The following is a 19,924-nucleotide window of genomic DNA, read 5'->3' on the forward strand; positions in this document are numbered from 1 at the left end:
GCTGCAGCACTAAAGGCCGTCAGGCAGCCTGCCGCTTTCTGTCGGCTTTAATTGCATGTAGCCCTGGAGACTGCACACACAAACACACAGGCAGCATCCAGCCCAGGGAAACCCCTCCACGCAGCTGACAAAGAGACGAGCTTTACGCGCTGAAACGGCCGCCCAACATCGAGGTCTTTCACCGAGGACGATGGCGGCAGCTTCTGTCTGGACTCGATAAAGGAGGGAAGAGAACCGGAGCTCCGGGAGTCACAGCGAGGCCGAGCAAACACTCGGAGAATGAGCAACACCAAGGTTTCTGTCGGCTAATAATCAGATAAATAATGCGTAAACACAGTCTTAGGTGTGAATTTTAATTAGCAAATGTCCAATTAGGGGCTTCAAGTGAATCTCGGAGGCAAGTAACCGAGAAGATAACAAATATTTTATGTCGACCGAGGAAGGTGTGAAATGTCAGCCTGTCTTAGGACAGGTTGACTTTTAGAAACTTTTTCCAAATTCAGTGTCTCCATCTTCACCCCACCACTGAACAATAGCTCTCATTGCAAAAAGCGACTACACAGGTCCCCAGCGATGAGGTAAACCTTTGACGCAGCAGCAACAGTCTATTCCAGGAGTTAAAAATCCCCGGAGAAGAGCATAAAATGTAAGCACTTAGGGGAAGGGCTGGGCTCATTATAAAATCAATGCTCACAGGACCACTCTCATTTAAAAACATGGTGGGGAAAAGGTCAGCGAGAGCCACGGAAAAATCTCAATCTAATTCTTTGCTCAAAAAGCCACTTAATATTGGATTCTGTAAATTAAATTTCACACTTGGCTATCCCGGCCAAAGGATAATTACAGCAAGCAGAGGGGTGGAGGGAAATAACTTGAGGTGAAAAACCTGTTGGATCGGTGATGCACCGGCTCGTGGCTCAAACAACACATTATAGCAGCACAATCAGCAACACCGCCTTAAAACGTGACAATACGAAAAGGCTGGAGCAAGAACTGGAGCGACCAGCAGCAGCAAGCTTCTGTCCTTCACATCCCAGCATCAGAGCTGCAGGTCGCCTCTGAAAGTGCTGCATGTCTGTAATTAAGGCTTTTATCAAACCACTGCATGGGGCTTCACAACTTTACTGAAATGATTTTAGAAATGGCATAAATCAGAGACAAATGGAGCCAAATTTACTTAAAAATGTAAAAACAATTTACTAATAAACACATATATGCTCTTAATAGCAGAAGCCACAAATCTGATGGTTAAAAGGGAAGAAAAGCAGGAAAATGCATTTCTTCTTCTTCAGCAATGCCAAGTTCATAATAAATTCTCAAATAATATCTTCTTATTGCAGACTTTCCTTCAGTCTGTGCTGGTTTTTCAATCATTTGACCTCTTTAAGGGATTCTGATTAAAGAAAACACTCTAACTTTAGTACGCACTCTAACAATCCTGCATGTTTTATTTTGGGTATAAAAACCTTGATAATAAAATCTCTACCGCACTCCTTTCAACTGGACAGATGGCAGTAACACCTCCTACCTGATAGGTGGCGGTAGCATCGCCGCTCGTATCCGTTCCCAGGTTGGTGAGCTTTTCCTTGAGCTTGTGGTGGGAGCGGTGGCGGAGGCAGTAGACCACGGTGGAGGCCAGCAGCACGCCCACGATGCACAGGATGGACACCACGGTGAGGATGAGGAACTTGGTGGACTCTGCCTGGCTGTACTTGGTGGGGATCTGGTTGATCTGGCTTCCCTGCGGGCCACAAAGGAGCAGATATAATAACACGTTTCCATTAGTGTTTCTATCCTCGTGGCTCTTCTACAGCTCAGCAGGCACAACGTGGAGCTGCCGGTGTCAGGATGACAGCTCAGATGCATCCACCTTTGCTTAAAACGCAGTTGTGATGGCGGCTGCAGGAGTAAAAAGCCGAGCAGCTAAAAGCGCTTTCAGGTGGTTTTACTGATCAGCCAGACAAGAGGAACTAATCTGCAGAATCAGCTGGCGGAGTGTTTGATTGGAACAACGCTGCAGGCTCTCAGAGCTTCGTGCCACATGGTTTGATACCCCGGATTAAAGCACACGCCAAACAGACCACAAAAATAATAAAAAAAGCCAAGATAATCTATCTGAGCTCCCTTTAAAGCATTAATTATTGTCACTACTCATGATCCCCCCCACTTCTTTTTATTTTTTTGAAACACATAAACATGCATATCACTGTACTCGATGAAAAGTATAATCACAAGCGTTTGTTCCACCATCTGTGCCCAGGAGTGCATAGAATACATAAACTCCTGTTTAGCAAAGCATCCCGGATGTCTCCAGACACACCGTTCTCCAAACTGGAGGAGTTTCTCTACCGACAGACGTTGTGCTCGTCTTGAGCGACTGCCTCGCCAAACTCCGACCGAAATAATCTGAGAACCAGATCCTTTGGCAAACAACTGGAGATTAAAGACTTCTTTTCAACCAGTCCTGCTGCTCAGGATGACACAACGGACACGTAGTGGAAGATAAAAACTCCTTCAGCGGTGTGTAAAAACCAGAGCGGGTGTTATTGAACCGTTCAAGCTGCAGCTCCTACTGCTGCTCATGGTCATAATGGGCCTGCTGCATTCTACCTGACTACCAAGAGTTAACAATAGGCTACATAATTCCCCATTATTACATGCTGCATAATGATCTTGACAACAAAGAGCAAAGCAAGAACCGAAAGAGAAGAGCTGCAAATTGCACTGCCAATGACAAGGCCTACAATTGCTTCTTACAAAGAAAAATCTAAAGAAATCAATAGCAAAACAGCTTTTTCTTGACTCATTCTGTTTTTTTTCACATCATTGTAGAACAGTAAAGATTCATTCCCCTCCCTGGCCTCCAAAACACTCGCTATAGCTCATTATTAGTTTGGCCTGTTCGCATATTAAGCTTGTTTAAAATCGCTTTTGTGGAGAAGAAAGTTGAGGGAAAAACCCAGAGAGTAAAGAGTGGGGTTGGTAGGGGGTAAATAAAAAAAAAGAGCCCTCAGAGTGGTAGAGGTCACACAGATTAGGCGAGGTGTGTCGTGGTGAGTTAATGGAAAGGAGGCTTTGAAAGCGGTGGAGGGGGCGGTGGGGGAGGAGGGCAGTCCATCCTGCCTGCCTGTCAGAACCCTGAAGCTGTGGGAGGTGGGAACACGCTCCGATCCGCCCGATTGTTCTGGAATTCTTGTGAGGTTTCAGGGGAGCGAACCGCCGCCGCCGCTCCCCCCCACCTCAACACCGTCAACACCACTCGATAATGCCCTCACCCCCTCTAACCACCTCCCCCCTATGATTTCATTCATTGCCACTGCTGCTGTCGCATTCAGCACCTGATAAAGAGTGCCTGCAGAAAGACCCACAATGGGGGTACAACAGTTGTGCGATGCTTTGTGGGGTGTCCAATTTGCTCGGGGAGCTCTAAGCCGTACTGTAAAAGCTGGTTGCATAGTAATGTGGCGGCCCTGAAAAGGAAACAGTGGGCGTCTCTGACACTAAAGAGTGCCGTCTCCACAATACTAATAAAGCAGAACAAAAAAAACGGTGAGAAATTCAGCTCTGAAGTACATAAAGATTCATCCGCTAGTAACTTACTGTTGTTCATAAATCACTGGTAACGCAGGAGGTCGGCTGTATGAGCACGACGGAGCACAGACAATTGATTGTGTATTTTTACTGCTTCTTTTCATTAATGTAAAAGATTTTAGTGGAAAATTCAGCCATTAAGGAGGCTTCATAAACAACAGTAGCTGAACCTATGAGCACGGTGGGCTCAGCCAGGCCATTAATAATGCATTACTGCTGATTCCACATGCTGCAATCATCTTACCCTCAAAAAGGGTATTTAAAAAAATAAAATTTAAACCTCGGATCAAATAACTTCATTTGTCATTTTACTCCCCGAGTCGTCTCATTGTTTTGTCAAATGAAGTTTCATGGAGAGGGATTGCATCTTGCTCGGCTGGTAATGGCCCATAATTCAAGGCTCTAACTGTAACAGCTCCGTCATCTTTCACGGGACAGATGCCGGCGTTTTCCAAACCACGCTCCCCTCCTCCCCCCACCGCCACCGCCGCCGCCACCTCCCTGATTCCACCTCCCCCCCACCACCCCCACCACCGCCTCTCTTGGTCTCTTTATCATGGCTGCCTCGCATGTCTGTCTATTGATTCAAACAAATGTACCCTGACCCCACCTCCTTAATCAAGTTTGGTTGCAGTTGTTAGTAACAGTAAAAAAGGGGTGGAGGAGCGTACAACTTGTTAGTTCACGGCTATGAAAAACGAGCAGCCGCTCTGCCGGCGCTGCACACGCAGATGTAGCAGAAATTTGCAATGATTGAAAATCAAATGTTTGCTCGGGAGGTGGAACACATGCACGCTGCCATTACTGTGCAAAAGACTGAGCAGCGATAACATAGAGTGTGAAACGCTGGAGAACGTGTGTGTGAGCAGCACTGGGCGACGCGTTTCCAATAATAAGACGCTATCGGCTCGGCTCTGCAGTTCTGAGGCCTTCTCCACCGGCTCAACACTTTCAATCAAATTACATTCTGAGGGTTTGATTGAAAGAGCCGCGGAGATGAACCGCAGCTCAGCCGAGAAAAACCAGAGGAAATGTAATTTACATTGCATGTGTGATTGCGAGTTAAAAAAAAAAAAAAAAAAGGAATAATCTGAGGCGAGAACAGGGATTGAATCTGCAGCTAAAAGGAAGCAGCCACACAGAAGACTCCTGACTTCAATCTACATCATTTCTGGCTCTCATTCTTTTTTTTTCATCATTCGGGAAAAAACAAACAAAAAACCCCAACAGAAAATCCTGTTTGTTTCAGGAGGAAAATCACAGGTTTTGATCAAGTGGTTCCAGTGAGCATCTACAAAATGAAAGGAGAACGTTGTCTCCCCAAAGGCAAGAGGGGAGAAGGGAGTTCCTTTCATGCTTCCACTTCTATTGTCCATCTGCTCCCGCAAAAATCGATTGTACTTGCAAATTTTTTTCATTTCACATCGGCAAACGTGATTTGACACACAGCGTACAGCTCCTCCTGATTGAGTATTTCTGAAAAGCATTAACATACAATGTCAAGGATGCTGTCTGGCTGTCTGGCTGCAGACGCTGCTGGGTTCATCCCTTTTTAGCAAATATCAGACACACTCCCTACAGACTGATAGGCGTCTGAACAGGAGAAGGAAAAAATGAAAAACGAGAGAAAAGAAATGTGAATATCTTTTTTAGGTTTATCACAATTATTTTTCTTTCTGGTGAATTTTTAAACCAGTTTTTCACTAAAATCGTGTCTCCCTCGATCCACACTTAGTGTGATTTCACGCAGGCAGCACCCTAGTTTTCACTGACTTACAATATTCTGCTTTGTAGCTGCAAATAAATGGTAATAAAATCAATCAGGATGCTAGAATATTGGCTGATTTTTTTTTAAAAAGTGCAGCAGTAGAAATAAATGTGTAGATGGAGGTTTGGTGGTGGACTGGTTCGGTTGCCTAGTTGGTGTGTGTGACAGGGTGTATATATATATGTGTGTGTGTGTGTGTGTGTGTGTGAATGGGGGTGTGGATTAGCCAGGCTTCCATAGACAAAAGGCAGATGGATTTGCACGGATCTGGCTTATTCAGAATGGGTGAAAAAAGGTCAGAGGGAGAGCGGCGGCCGGCTATTGTTTTCTTCCATGATGACTGCTGTAGGAAACAAAGATCTGTCCCTCACCTCTGATTCATCCCGGGCCTTTGAAAAAGTTCAGCCAGGGTTTTAACAAAACCTTTCAGCAAACAAGCGCAGAAATCACAACCACACACAGCTGCATGTGTAAGTGAATGAAACTACAGTTGCACACGGATCCTCACAGGTTACGGTGCAGACATCGGCCGGTTCACGCTCACACGCACTGTGGCCTCGCACTCAAACGCCGCTCGTGCACGCACACAAATACAAATGCACCCAAGTGAAAGTTTGCACAAAACGCCAACAGTGATCACAATATCATCTCTAACAGTGTGATTCAGTTTCTCTGATATCACAAATTGCAGACAATTCAGGGACACTCCTCTGAGATGAACATCACTTTTTAAAAAAAAATGATTTCAAGTTTGCATCCTGCAGTGAGAGGCAGCAGCAAATCCCATTAAACTGAATGTTATTCCAGTGTTACAGTGAGATGCAGCTGCTCAGCCGGGGGCACGTCAGTCAGTGTCTAAACTCCATGGATACTCCCACTGCGCCTCCACCTTTTCTTTTTTCTTTTTTTTAAATCTACTTTTTGGCTCATTTTGGTTGAAACAAATCTACAAACATGAAACAGTGATATATTAGAGAGGAACCACACAGGACTGGGTGTAAAATGAGCAGAACACACTCCTTAGTCCAACAAGAGGGAATGAATGAAGAGGAGAGCAACAGCAAGGCGGGACGGACTCCTCATCTTTGGTACAGATTTTTTGGGGGACAGAGACAAAATGAGCCTACGATAGCATGCAAAAAATCAGAAATTAAATCCTACCAAACGGTGAGGTAATGCAACAGACACCTCCTCCGCCTTCTCCTGCTGCTCCTGCGTCTAGTTCCCATTCCACTCCGGCTTCACCGACACCACACACTCAGAGACACCGGCGGCAGAGGAAGAGGAGGAGGAGGAGGAGGAGGAGGAAGAGAGAGTGAGTGGGAGAGAGAGGGAGTTTCACCTCCTCCCATCATCCCCTTTGCCTCCTTTGGAAATAAAAATTCAAAAAACAAAGTTCCCAGCTTCCTCCTCCTCCTTTTCCTTCTCCTGTCTGCCATCATTGGCCTCATCCGTTGCAAAAAAAATTAAAATGCACCAACAAATTTCTCTCCGGTCTTTTTCCTTGACGCAATTCGGCAGGCGTTGGGAGAGGAGAGGAGGACCAGCAGCCTCCTCTGCTTCCACTGAGAGGAATGAGATGCTATTTTTTCCCCCCTGATAGAGAGAGAGAGAGAGAGAGAGACTACAAAGTGCGCTGTAGGGCTCCTCCTTATATTCCTCCATCCCTCCCTCCATTCCCTGCCTGTCTACAGCACATGTCACCTCCCCTCGTTGCCATGGCGACGGCTCCACATGTTGCCGACAGGAGGAGGAGGAGGAGGAGGAGGAGAGGAAGAGGAGTTGAGGACAAGAGAGTTAAAAGGGGGGCAAAAAAAAAGGAAGAAGGCAGAAAAAAGAGGAGAGAGGGTGGAAAGAACAAAGCAGAGAAACGGTGGATCGTTCGTCTTTATGATTCATTCAGGCTCAAGCTGAACCTTCAAATCTTGTTTTCCTTCAAACAAATTAAAATTTTGCCAGAAATCTGGCCACAGTCACTTGTTTTCTGGAAACAAATGGAAATATCTGCAGGCAGCTCAAACTGCTGCTCGATTCAAGAAAAACTCCCGAATCTACAAATTTCTCCACCGGCGCCATGGCGGCTTCTCTTCCAACTGGACTTTAATAAGATTTCAGGAATTCATTAGAAATCGTGACTTGTTAAGAAGAATATGTTGTGCATAGTCATTGGAAAAACTCAAGGTTTGGTTAAATAAAACTGAATTCTGTCTCCCTTCAAATTCATCCAGCTGTTAAATGATAAGACAGCGTGTCGTTTTCTTATGTCAGTAAGAACTGCTGGATTCTGGCAAATCTCCAAACTTGACTGGAGGAATAAAAATGTTTTGGTAAAATACTCAAACATTTGGTGTTTTGCTGATGTCAGCCTGAAACCTGCCTTCAGTGTTCAGTTGGGTTAAGATCTGTTGAATGGAAAAGGCCACAGCATCGTATTCACATGACTTTCATTAAAACATACAATGAATGTGGCCACTGTCATTGTGGAGGATCCCGGGATAGACAGGTTCCCTCTAAAGGGACAACTGGACCCAAAGCCTGCTGGCAACATCCCCCTAAACATCTGAGCAGAGCCACTGGACTGCTCCACTGTGGAGATGGAGGCCTGGACCTTTCACTTCACACACCTTACATGCACTCGCCCATTTGTTGAGAACATTATGAAGGTTTTCCACATGTCTGTAGACCAGGGTCTGTGGTGTTTTGGAAGACTGGACTCAAAAATGTGCATTTAGCTTTGAAATAAGAGGACGCTCTGACTGATTGTGGATCAGCAGACCTTGTCTTTACCCTCGCAGAGTTGCTGTGGAGACTTGGAAAGGCCTATGATCGTGTTTGAAGACTGAACTTTGTGGGGGTCTTGTGGTAACACTGGGTACCGGAGAAGTTCCTACCAGACCATCTGGTACTTGTACAACATTGTATTCTACGCACAAAGTCAAATAAGCATTGGAGTTTTCAGGACTCTGCTCCTTGTCTACGATCTTGTTTAGGAGGAAGTGAAACGGTTCTGGTATCTGATCACCACACCTCCATGGCAGCTCAACTGTTTGGGTTTTCGAGGTATGTCCAGTTTTAAGGAGACCCAGAACTTGCAAGAGGGATTTCAAGTCTCATCTGGCCTGGGAACATCTCGAGATCCCCCACGTGGTCTGGAATGACCGGCTGAGCCTGATGCCACCTCGAGCCCAGACCATCAGAATAAAAAGAATGGATGAATAGAACCCAACCAGAACATCAGTACTATTAGAACTGTTGATGAACCATTCTTGCGGAGTCCGATCACATCCTACACTCACATTTTCAGTCACCTGAGAAGAACTGTGCTTCAGCTTCTCCTCTACCTTTAGCTCCTGCTCCTATGAAGCCAGTCGAGGAGTTCTGTGACTCCTGCCATCCCTGCCTGAACATCAACTCTGTTTAAAGCCACTCAGGTCTTTTCCTCTTGTCATGTCCATACAAAATCAGAACCACAAACTACAGAGCTGGTTGTTCGTCACCTAACTGTAACATGGACCATGTTTTTAAATCTGATATAGGCACACCAACATTAGCCTGTATTATCAGAACTGGATTCTTAATTCTTCCTCATCTGACATTTGAACATTGCTGCTAGCCAAATAAAATGCATTGTTGGTAGATTTAATGAGAAAAATGTATTTACAACATGTTTCTGTCTCAGGAGGGTAACGTGGTGAGTGTAATGTAAAGCAAGATCTTACTTAAATCTCCAGTTTTTGAAAACTAAAGTTAAGGAAATAAAAATATTTTCCGTGAACTGTAAATGAAAATGTTGTCTTTACATGCATGAAGCCATGAAACAATCCCTAAGCCTTCCACCTCCTGCATCCTCTCTGTTTGTATGTAGTTTTTGTTGACGGAGGGAAAGAATAATTTAGCGTAACAGTTTGTGCTGTTAGTGAAGGAGGTGACCCAGCCCACTATGCACACACTGTGGCCACCCCCAGGCCTAATCCACAAACAGGCTAATGACTTATTAGCTGCTGAGAGCGAAGAAGGCGGCTCAGCAACCAACAGCTGCAGCAAACACAGGAGGACGAGGGCAACAGAACTTTGTGCATCTGAGTAAAACAAAAAGCCGCCTGCATTTTCTCCACATTTGTTTGCAGTTTTGCACAAGACTGGAAACTCCCAGCTCACTGCTGTTTGCAGTGAGGAGATGCTGCCTAATGCAGATGACAAGGTTTCTTCCTGGGGGGGGGGGGAGCTGTTCAGTTTATCTTTCTATTCACTGCCCCCCAGCTCCTCCACAGACACCCCCACACAACCTTTTGTCCCCCTTGGCGACAGCTGGAGGTGGCAGGCGCTGAGGACCTGCTCCACTCTGAGCCGATGGTGGGGGTGTGGTGGAGGGTTGGTGGAGATGTGGGAAGCTTGGCGGTGGGGGGGTTTGAGTAGTGCCTTTCAGTTTGCACCCCCCCCCTCCACTCTTTATTAATTCTCCTCTCCACCTCCTCCCACCAACTCCTGAAGCTCCAAACGCAACAGAACTTGCTGATGTTTAATTTCATTACCTTTCAGTGACGTGAAAAACAAGAACAGAAACTGCGTTGCGTTGGCTTTTTTCTTTCTCTGCAGCGACGCCCACACAGACACTCTGGTCTCTACTTGCTCTCACTCTTTCCTTCACAGTCGTAACAAGCAGTCGGTCCAATCACTTCCCTCCATTAACCGACTTTAATGAACCCTGGTTACTTTGGCTGATGATTTACTCCACCTTTGCATTTTACCACACGATGGTGCAGCTATGAGAAAAGCTGCTCTCTGGTTTGTATAAAGCCGATAACAGGACACTGTTCACTTACAATGCTATCTGAGTACAAAAAGGTAAATACTTTAAGGCTGCACTAAATGAAATCTGCTGAAGAAGAAGCCCTCTGAAACCCAATGTCTGCTACATGCTCAGCACCAAACAGCAAATAAAAAACTAAGTGTTTAAAAGCTAAAGAGGCTGATTTTCATCCTCAGAAGCAGCCAGGGACCAAATCAGACCTAAAAGATGAACAACATTTTCAACGTGCACATGTTTGCCAAAAAACAACAACATACTGTATAATGATAATTTGACAGACGTATTTCTCCACCAGAGTGACATTATATATATATACATATATATATATGCCCCACATCTGGTATTTTACCAGGACAGTCATTGAGAGCTATGATTTGCTTATTTGTAGAAGTTGCAATCTGTGTTTTTTATTTTTTTTAAATGTACAACTTTTTTTATTGCTTTATCAGCTGAGGCCTGGCTATCTGGCATATTTCTATCTCAAGGACAGTGTTTCTGCAATATTTGTTCATTATTAACTGTCTTTATGAGCTGAACTGAGGTGAAGCTGTTTCAAAACCTGCAATCGCTGCGTACGCTTTCAATAAAACATCTTGGAACAGGTGTGATGGCATAAACGAGGTCATGGACGCCGAGCTGCATTGTATTTGGTTACCGTCGCCTCCATCCAAAGCAACCGTACAACGCCACAGTTGAACACTTCTAAATGAATGAGAAGTACTGTAGCTCAATACAGTAGGAGGTCAGCGGAGGAGCAGATGTGCCGTGTGAGATAGCAGAGTTTTGTAATATACTTTACAAGGATCTGACAGCAATAGATTTGTCTGAAAGGAGCATTGTGTTCATGCTGAATGGTCTTCCTGCATGTTAGCTCTTATCTGTGAGCAAAATCTCTTTTGGTGGTTTCTTGTATATCTCCTGCTGTTCTTTGCTACTAGGAGAGCTGGAAGATGGGATCTTTTTTTAAACTCCCGCGGACAACTAAAGTAGAAGATAATTAGTTGTAGCAGCCGGACGCAGGAATTCAAACCATTTTGGTGCAATTTGCTTTTGTAGCCCAGAAATGCAGGCGCAGACGTTCACAAGTGGGAGTTCTTCCACAGATGAAATGCTACTTTGCTGACTTAAAAGAAGAGTCGGTGCCTAGAAACTAATAAGCAGATCATGCAACAGAATCACAGGACTGGACTGGTTGTGTTTCTGCTGCCTTTGAAGCGCGTACATACACCTGAGGTAGAATGTAGGAGCAAAGCCAGTTAAAAAGATCTTGATAAAACATTCGTTTTTGCTTTTGAATAAGCAATTAAACTTCAACCCGTTATCATTTTATCTATTTAATACGAGTGAGGAAAGTTGCATATCAATACTTTGCCATTATCGCACTGAGATCACATTCAAACAGCCTGGTGAAGTGATTTAAGCTGATGTAAAAACCAAACGATGCTTTAGTCCTTCAGGGGGATGCAGACGCCAGCTCTGGTTGCATCAACTTCATTCACAGGTTTGAAATGCTCCATACGTAAACTCCCCAACCCCTAAAAGGTCATCCAGGTGCTAAAATTATGTATTTAAAAGCTTTTTTAAAAACTAAAACTAAAACTAATGTCCTCCTGCTTTAAAATGGCTTTAAGCTGTGTGAAGACTTGTACAGCTCAAGCACACCAGCTCACCTGCATTTCTGCTGAAACACTAAAACTATGCACAACAGCAAGTGTTAATACTGGAGTAGTTCAGCTTCACATGTCTGGAAACTGATTCCTGAGAAGAATGTTGACTCTGCAAGTTGACAGGATTATTTATTTATTTGTCCTTTATTTAACCAGGTGGGTTAATTGAGAACAGATTCTCATTTACAGTAACGAGCTGGCCAAGAGGCAGCACAGAGCAGGATTCCTTCTGTAAGTTTGCTCCATGTGAAACTGCAGAAGTCTGTTTTAGCTTTAAGGTGGAATTAATAAGGAAGCGCTGACTGCTTCTTTCACTTATGATATGTCTTCTAGTTTATAGAAAAACACCATATTGACACATTAAGAAGGTTAAAAACTAGATGTTTTTGGATAATTTTGGCAGTTTGACAGTTTCAGATTCCTCGTTAACACAAGCAGCACTTTTACGTATTTTGGATTTAAAGCAAATATGAAACTGCTGCAACATCCCCTCTAATATTTGCATATTAAACCACATATGATGTGTGTGTAGAATATCAATAGATCAGCTAGAAATGTATTTCGATGCATATTTCCACACAGCAGTGGTTCTTGTAGGATTCAACTTGCATATCAGCCTCTTTTCATTTAGAAAAAAGAGCCGGTTTCAATAAATTCTGCAGATACTTTGCAAGAAAACATCTTCTGTCGTGTGCAGGAGAATTTTCTTCACCAAACGTAAGCCAGTGTGTAAAATACATCTTCACATCTGTATTTACTAGTTATTCTGATGCCTTGTTTGCCTCTTTGTTGATAAGGTATGTCCACAAAATGATGTTTTTAACCAACTTCTAACATCAGTAGCTCAATGATCCACTGAGGTGTTCAGTTCATTTCAGTGTTTGTGTTGATATATGTTGACCATTAAGCTCTTGACCTTATTCTCTGCCACCATTTGAAACCTCCCAGAACCCGCAGCGCCACAGTCCCTTCTGTCATTAACTATGGATGAAAGGAGGATTTTAGACCAACAGTCTCCACATAATGAGGAGAAAACATCACTCATCTTGCAACCTTAAATACAATCGCGTCTGCCTTTTTGTCTGACGGCTTCAGAGAGGCATCAACTCGGCCGTCAGCTCTGTCAGATACCACATCAGAGGCCGTCACTGCTCACAAACGGCTTGTGTCATATTCAAACGGTCACCAGCGGACGCAAAATGAAAGAGCCTCTCTCTCTTGTTTTTGTACCAAAATGACAGCTCATTCAGCCCAGGACCACCAAACTATTGTCCTTTGTGCGGCGCGAGATATTTGGGATTCCTGTGACCCCCGCTCGCCTTGTCTTCTAGGATGGCACCCAAGACAAAAGAGCCATCATCCGCATGATATGGTCGCCCCTCAGCCCTGACGCCCCCTGGGACATAAATCTTCAGCATACAGTAAGTAAGCATAACATCTGGTCTGACTGACAAACGGACGGTGGCAAAGTGTTTCATACAGTCTGCACCACAAACTGCACTGAAACTCCAGACAGCGACAAAACAAGGACATAAGACATATTTTTCTTTTCGCAGAAGAAACCAAACACATTTACTGAATACCACCAGATTCTGACACTTTCAGCTTTTAATACACAACCAGACCTGAGCATCATATTTCTGCACAACTGTATTACTGATGCCAAAATGGTCATTCTGTTCTGACAGATGCACTGTTCACTTCATTCACCTGATGGCTGGAGTCGCCTCTAAACCCAAAGACTCAGACTTTGGGTGTGACAATCAAGTCTTGGAATTAACTCCATATCGTTGCTGGTGTTTTGTTCTTCAGTTCCTTGCGATGAACTTCATTTTACTCCTCCTTCTTTCAGCTCCTTTTCCCTCCTTAACTAATCTGAAAGCACGAAAACCCTCAAAACTGTGTCCGGTCTACACTCATGTCTGTTATTTGATGACCTGACAGATTTTACTGCTAATATTTAACACATTGAAACGCTTGTTGTTTTGTGTCTCAACTCATTCAAAACAGCCAATTCCAGTGCACATTTCTACTCCTTCCTTTTCTAGCACACTCTCTTACTCCGTCTTTATCTACATTAGCTCATAAACATCGTCCATCCTTCCTCTTCACTCTCCATCGTTTCTCACTTTTCCACACTGTCATGTACCTGAAGCTAAGCTCACTTCACAAGCTGGAAAATGGCTCGATAGTGTAGCTGTCTTCCTTCTGCAGTCGGAGAGATGAGCATGAAACAATCCTCCTGACAGTCTGCGAGCTCGTCTCACCGGTCCGATCACACCCTGAGAGCTTAAAGGCACCGTGACCCGACTGCAGGAGATCGTCCTCGTGAGGAAAAACCTCAACTGGACTTTTGTTCAAATATGTAAATGTTTTCCTGGCAGAGAAGAGACCGAGTAGCACTGGTCATGTGTTGGAGAGTTTGTGTTCAGCAGCAGCAGCAGGACGGTTGTGGGACGTTGTTCTACTGCTGCCAATGGATTTACGACACCTGCTCATTTACAGTCGTGCCTGATTGAAGCTGATGTTCTTGGTAACACAGCAGCTCCTGGAGCGAGTCCAGTCTGTATGAAACTGTGATGCACCACAAACAGATTCACTTTAGAGAATTAGAAGTGATTTTAAAGTGTGGCACGGTGGTTAAGGTGCAAAATAAATGAGCAAAGATGCCCTCAATCAACTCCTGGTTGATCTTCTGCTGCTCTTTTTCTACACATTCCTCGTCTGTCTCTGCTGCAAAACTATCCAATTAAGACAAAAGGCAAAATAACCCTTTACTGTCTGAGCGCTGCATTAACTGAGTGTTGCTTTCACAGACTCAACCTGCATCTCAGCACTTTATTCAGACGTCATCACCCTCTTAAATGGCCATTATGATGACTTTACTATACATACAGGCCCAGAGGAACCTCCTCCACCTCGTTGTATGCTCAGTAGGCACTTCATCATCATTAACATTTAATGGTCGTGGAGCCGTGATTTTGAACTTACATCCAGGAACAAAAGTCCACATTTAAAGGCTACTGGAGGCTTGAGTCAGTGGACCCACATGCATGAGATTCTGGCCTTGGACTATAACTTCAGTGTATTTTTCTGCTCAAGTCTCGTTTTGATTTTCACTTTCACTTGGTTAAATGTAGGTAACAAAACCACCTGGTTAAGTTCAGAAAGGCTCATGTTTGGGCTGAAATGTGCTCACATGAAGCCATGACTACAGTCAGTAATGGATGTACACACAGGTCCATCACTGCAGTTATTCTATTGCTTTTCTATTCTACAGGAATCTGTTACATACATGCAAAGAAGTTCATGTCTATGCGTTCTGGACGTTCACACGGCTGCACTGGAGCATAGCAGCAGTGGGGACGCTAACTCTATGCTGCATTCACACAACAGGGGATCTACACAGACTCTCATGGACTCAGGAAGTGGACTAAACATACTTCACACAGACCCTGGTGGACTCTGGCATACCTGCATATAACACTGGTCCAACGACGCTCCATTTTTTATGCTGTCTGTGTTTCCAAGGTGACAATTATGATTTGACAAGAACTTGTTGACACGACGACAGGAGCCACGAAGGTTATCGGGGTTATTATTGATCAGATTTATGAACCTACCTACTGAGCCTACTAGAATGTGGGTCCCCACTGGACCACATGTACAGATCATCAGTACCAGGCTTTTATTAGGCTGATCAGAATCTGGTGATCGTCACCTTGATACCACCTCAAACCTACAAAAGCAAAATGTATGACTCTGACACCACAGATGCAACTTGTTTCCTCTCACGTATCACCAGTTCGTTCTTCTCTCGATCAGCTGTCTTAAACCAGAATTATGACCACCTTTCCCCAACCGTTAACCCTTTACATTCCTAAAACCAAACCCAACCAAGACAAGGTTCAGTCTGAGACAAGGCAGATCACAGGATGTAGATCACTGAGGAACCTTCATATCTGGGCTGCTTTTAAAGACAGAATGCAGCTGCAATATTTGTTATTGAATGAGAACTTGGCTGGTGGCTGTTTTCCATCTACAGCATGATGCAACTCAGCACTGAAACATTTTCAAACCGCTGTCAACAAGCAAATTGTCATTTCTGGTGCAAATCAGCTGCAGACCATCTCGGTGGCAGCGATGCATCGAGCTCACACGTTGTGCTATTACCATGTAAGTGTGCTGCCTTTCTGCAAAAAGAAAGTGATTCCACTCTGTGCTTTTGTAATGTATTCCATCTGAAATGGATGCACAGATCACAAATACCATCACTGCTGCAGCAGGTATCTGTTATCTTCAGACGGTGTGACAGCAGCAAAGCCACATTCAGCAGCTCGATGTGACCGCTTCAGTGTTTCTCTGCCACCTGGCTGAAGAAGCTCTGACATTTTGAAAGAGCTGCCTTTTGTCTGGAAGTCCACAGAAATGTTTTCTTTCTCTCTGCCTCCTCAAAAATCAAATGGAGTTTTTTTTTCTGCAGCAGAGGCAGGATGGAGGGAGGGAGGGAAGGAGGGAGGGAAGGATGGATGGATCCCCTTCAACCATCACCTTTATCAGCCATCTTCTCCGCTCTGAGGAGGATGCCTCAGAGCTCTGCAAAATAAATTGAGGGTTATTTTCTTATAAGATGCAGACTGAGGGGAAGGTGATAACAATGACTTTTCTCACGTCATTAAAGCCGTTTTTACATCTGCTTGTGGCTCCCAGTGGATTGTTTTCTTCCCTCTGTGTGACAAATAAATATCTGATAGATGTGCAGCAGCAGCAGCATCCGGCCTGCAGCCAACATGGAAGGTTACTGTCACGCTTGTGAAAGTGCTTTAAAGGAGGCTTTCAGAAAAGAACATTTAGGACGTTCTTCGAACATCCCTTATTCGCTCTTTCAGTGTCTCGTCATCTTCATTTTAGGGATTTCTGATCTCCGGACATTGGGTCATAATTAATGACGAACATCCCGACTATCCGGGGCGCCGCTCGGTGGTGGCGGCTGACTTGTTTTGTCGACGGGAGGCTTCGACGAGCCGGAGTGAGCGTGACGAACAGGCCGCATCTGGCTACAAAGACCAGGTTCTGTGTTTAAGCTAGCGGTGGCGGCTCCGTTTCCGCGGCAGCGGGATATTCAGAGGTCAAGTCTGATATCCTGATTCCAGCACAGCAAACGAATCGTCGGCTGTTCCGGTCCAGCCCTACTTCATTTATGTCCTGCGTCTTTTTTTTTTTTAGAATTTCCTCCTGCCACTGATTTAACTGAAGTCTGACCCTGATCTTTTTCCTCATGTGTCTCCTTTAGCGGGATCACAAATTTGACGAATCATTCAGTTCAGAGGGCGATAACGCAGCTAAAGCTGGTAAAGACCAGTAAAGAACAACAGACGTATATCAATATCCAACCTCCACTAACGAACGCAGCCTCGACTCCAACGGACGGACCACGACTGAGACAATCATTTCGCTTTGCTCACAAAGCTTCTCACCCACGCAGATCCATCAGTCGTTGCACTGATCGGGGATCAGACAAATGCTAAACAGCTTGCAGCAGCTTATGTATGGCTTTATGTGCTGAAATGACTGGAAGCCCTCTGTAGCTGTCACTTTGTATGCAGCAGGGAGAAAAGTGGCACATTTCTGCGTCACTTCAGCTGAGATCATCACTGGTGGATTCTTTACACCAGATTTATTCCTACAATTACATTTTGGAGAAGTGAAAATGATTAATTATGGACATATATTGATAGATATAGATGGGTGTATTTCCACCTTTTCAGCATCTGGGTTTAATGAGGTTCAGCTTCACTGTTCAGACTCTTCACCAGGTGGTTTTGGTGATGGGCTTTCAGGTGATCTTGAATACATCTTGGTTCTATTGACGAACAGATATTTAGTCAATAATGTGATGTACCACACAAATAAAACAACACTGAGACTATATGTGTTTTTTGCACGTGAGCGTTTCTGTTGGACAGGCCAAGAGCATCACCTGATCGTCCACTCGGTGCTGTTCACCAGGTCAAAGCAGAGCACCTACCGGCCCTCGTACCTCCTAACCTGGAGCTGTTCCTGCCTCATTACAAGCTCTAAATTACATTTATTTTAAAATCTTGTGGCCATTTCATGTGTCACTGTAGTTGTTTTGTGTTTTTATTATAGTTCAGTGTGATTTTTATTGGCTTCATGTGAGTTTCTGTGTTTTTGTGGTCATTTGGATGTGTTGTGGGTCATTTCATGTCTCTTAGTGGTGGTTTTGTGTCACTTTATTGTTGTTTTGTGTGTCTTTATCACAGTTCTATTTGGTTTTATTGGCTTTATGTGAATTTTTTAGTGTTTTCTTGGTCATTTTGGATACCTTGTGGGTCATTTCATGTCATTTTGTGGTGGTTTTGTGTGACTTTATTGTGTTTTTATTGTCATTTTGAATGTCTTGGAGGCCATTTACTGTCTTTTCGTGGTGGTTTTTGTGTGAATGCTTAGTATAATACAACACTTTAAAACTTTAGCATAGAAGCAGAGAACAATGATCATATTGAAACCAAACTACTGAGCACTGGAACAAATACAATGATCAGATGCTGACGAACTCTCAGGCTTTCACTAATACTTCAACTGTAAAGCAAAATGTGTTAAAGTGACCTCAGCATATAGACACACCTGCACATACTGTTGAGCTGCTGCAGCATCATTGTGCGAGTGTGTGTGTGCAGTTACAGTGAGTCACCCAGATGAGCTTGTTAAAACAGAGCAGCACAGTTAGCATGCCGGTGCTTCAAAGCCCAGAACAAGCTGTTGATCAAGGTGATGCTGCGCTTGTCGTCTCTCACATTCAGTCAGCCACACGGCCGCCTGCCTGCACGGCTGCTGGTGTGAGGCAGCAGTTTGTGTTGAACCAGTGCCGGCTTGTGTGTTCATGTGTGCTGAGGTTAGGAGTTGATTAGGAAGTGTGTGCTGCGGGTGAGTGTGTGTTTTGTCGAGATATCGCGCCTCTGTCCGTGCGCCCGTCTGCGTTTCACTTTCTGGATGTGATGAAACGTTCTCAGATAGACTGACGGCGAACGGCGAGCGATCCTGAAGCAGGAGGGCTGAAAGGAAGCGAAAGCTGGAGGTTAAACGAGCAAAAAGGGCAAAACGGCTTCACACCAGCGTTTGGTTTGGAGAGACGGGATGAGATATCAAAGCTCCTTCGGGCTGCGACATGCGACTCATTATTTTTGTTTTTCATTTTGGAAGATACCCAGACAGGAAGTTATTGTAGAAAATTTCACGGTGATCCATTTAAAAGTTGTGGAGGTGGAACACAAACAACAACCAAATGACACCGTGGAGCTCGTCCAGCTAAAGACCTGCATCCATGAATAGAATAGAATAGAATAGAAGAGAATAGAATAGAATAGAATAGAATAGAATCAAACTTTTTTGATCCCTTCGGTGTGAACCTCAGGGAATCTGCTGCACTAGAAAAACAATACAACACCAACACAACATCAGCAACAACAGTAGTAATAATAATAATAATAATAATAATAATAATAACACTGGATACAGTAACAAAATTTGCCAAAGTGCCTAAATATTGCACACAGTCCGGTGATAGAGCGTGATATGTATATATAAATACACAGTTTTCTAGAAAATGAAAATCAAAATATATACTCAACAGAAAATACTTTACAGGTAGTGTGTAAGCCTTATGCTATATTTTCCTTGTCAATCTAACAACAAATTCAATGAGAAGACCAAAACCAACCAACCAAGTCAGAAAAATGAACTAAACTGTATTCTCAGGTCCTTCTTGAAGAAAAGCCTATTTTCTGATAGATTATGTTTCCAATCAACATTATTTATCTTATTGCTAGGTGTGTCTTCTTTCTAGCCGACCAATCATCTGTCAGAATGGGACATGACGTGACCCCCAGTAACCCAGAGAAGAGAGGAGAAGCTTCAGACGTGTTGGTCGAGGCTCGTATTTTAACCCAATCACATCCCCTAAACTTTACACAGTAGTTACAAAGAGAAAGAATCAACAGAAACGTGATACTTTCCAAAACCGAAGGTAAAGTCTAAAAATAACAGCCCCACATGAAACATGGACAA

General features: G+C 44.0%; 1 protein-coding gene across 1 annotated transcript in view; it reads right to left on the bottom strand.

The window, feature by feature from the left end:
• The window catches only part of LOC103364081 (receptor-type tyrosine-protein phosphatase N2-like), a 200,532-nt gene that overhangs the window by 59,682 nt on the left and 120,926 nt on the right, over window positions 1-19,924 (bottom strand). The window contains exon 12 of the mRNA XM_008291088.1: window positions 1,529-1,741. Coding sequence (XP_008289310.1) covers window positions 1,529-1,741 — 213 coding nt within the window. The remainder of the gene's footprint in view (window positions 1-1,528; window positions 1,742-19,924) is intronic.

This window comes from Stegastes partitus, unplaced genomic scaffold (genome assembly GCF_000690725.1).
Source record: "Stegastes partitus isolate 25-593 unplaced genomic scaffold, Stegastes_partitus-1.0.2 Scaffold715, whole genome shotgun sequence".
Lineage (NCBI taxonomy): Eukaryota > Metazoa > Chordata > Actinopteri > Pomacentridae > Stegastes > Stegastes partitus.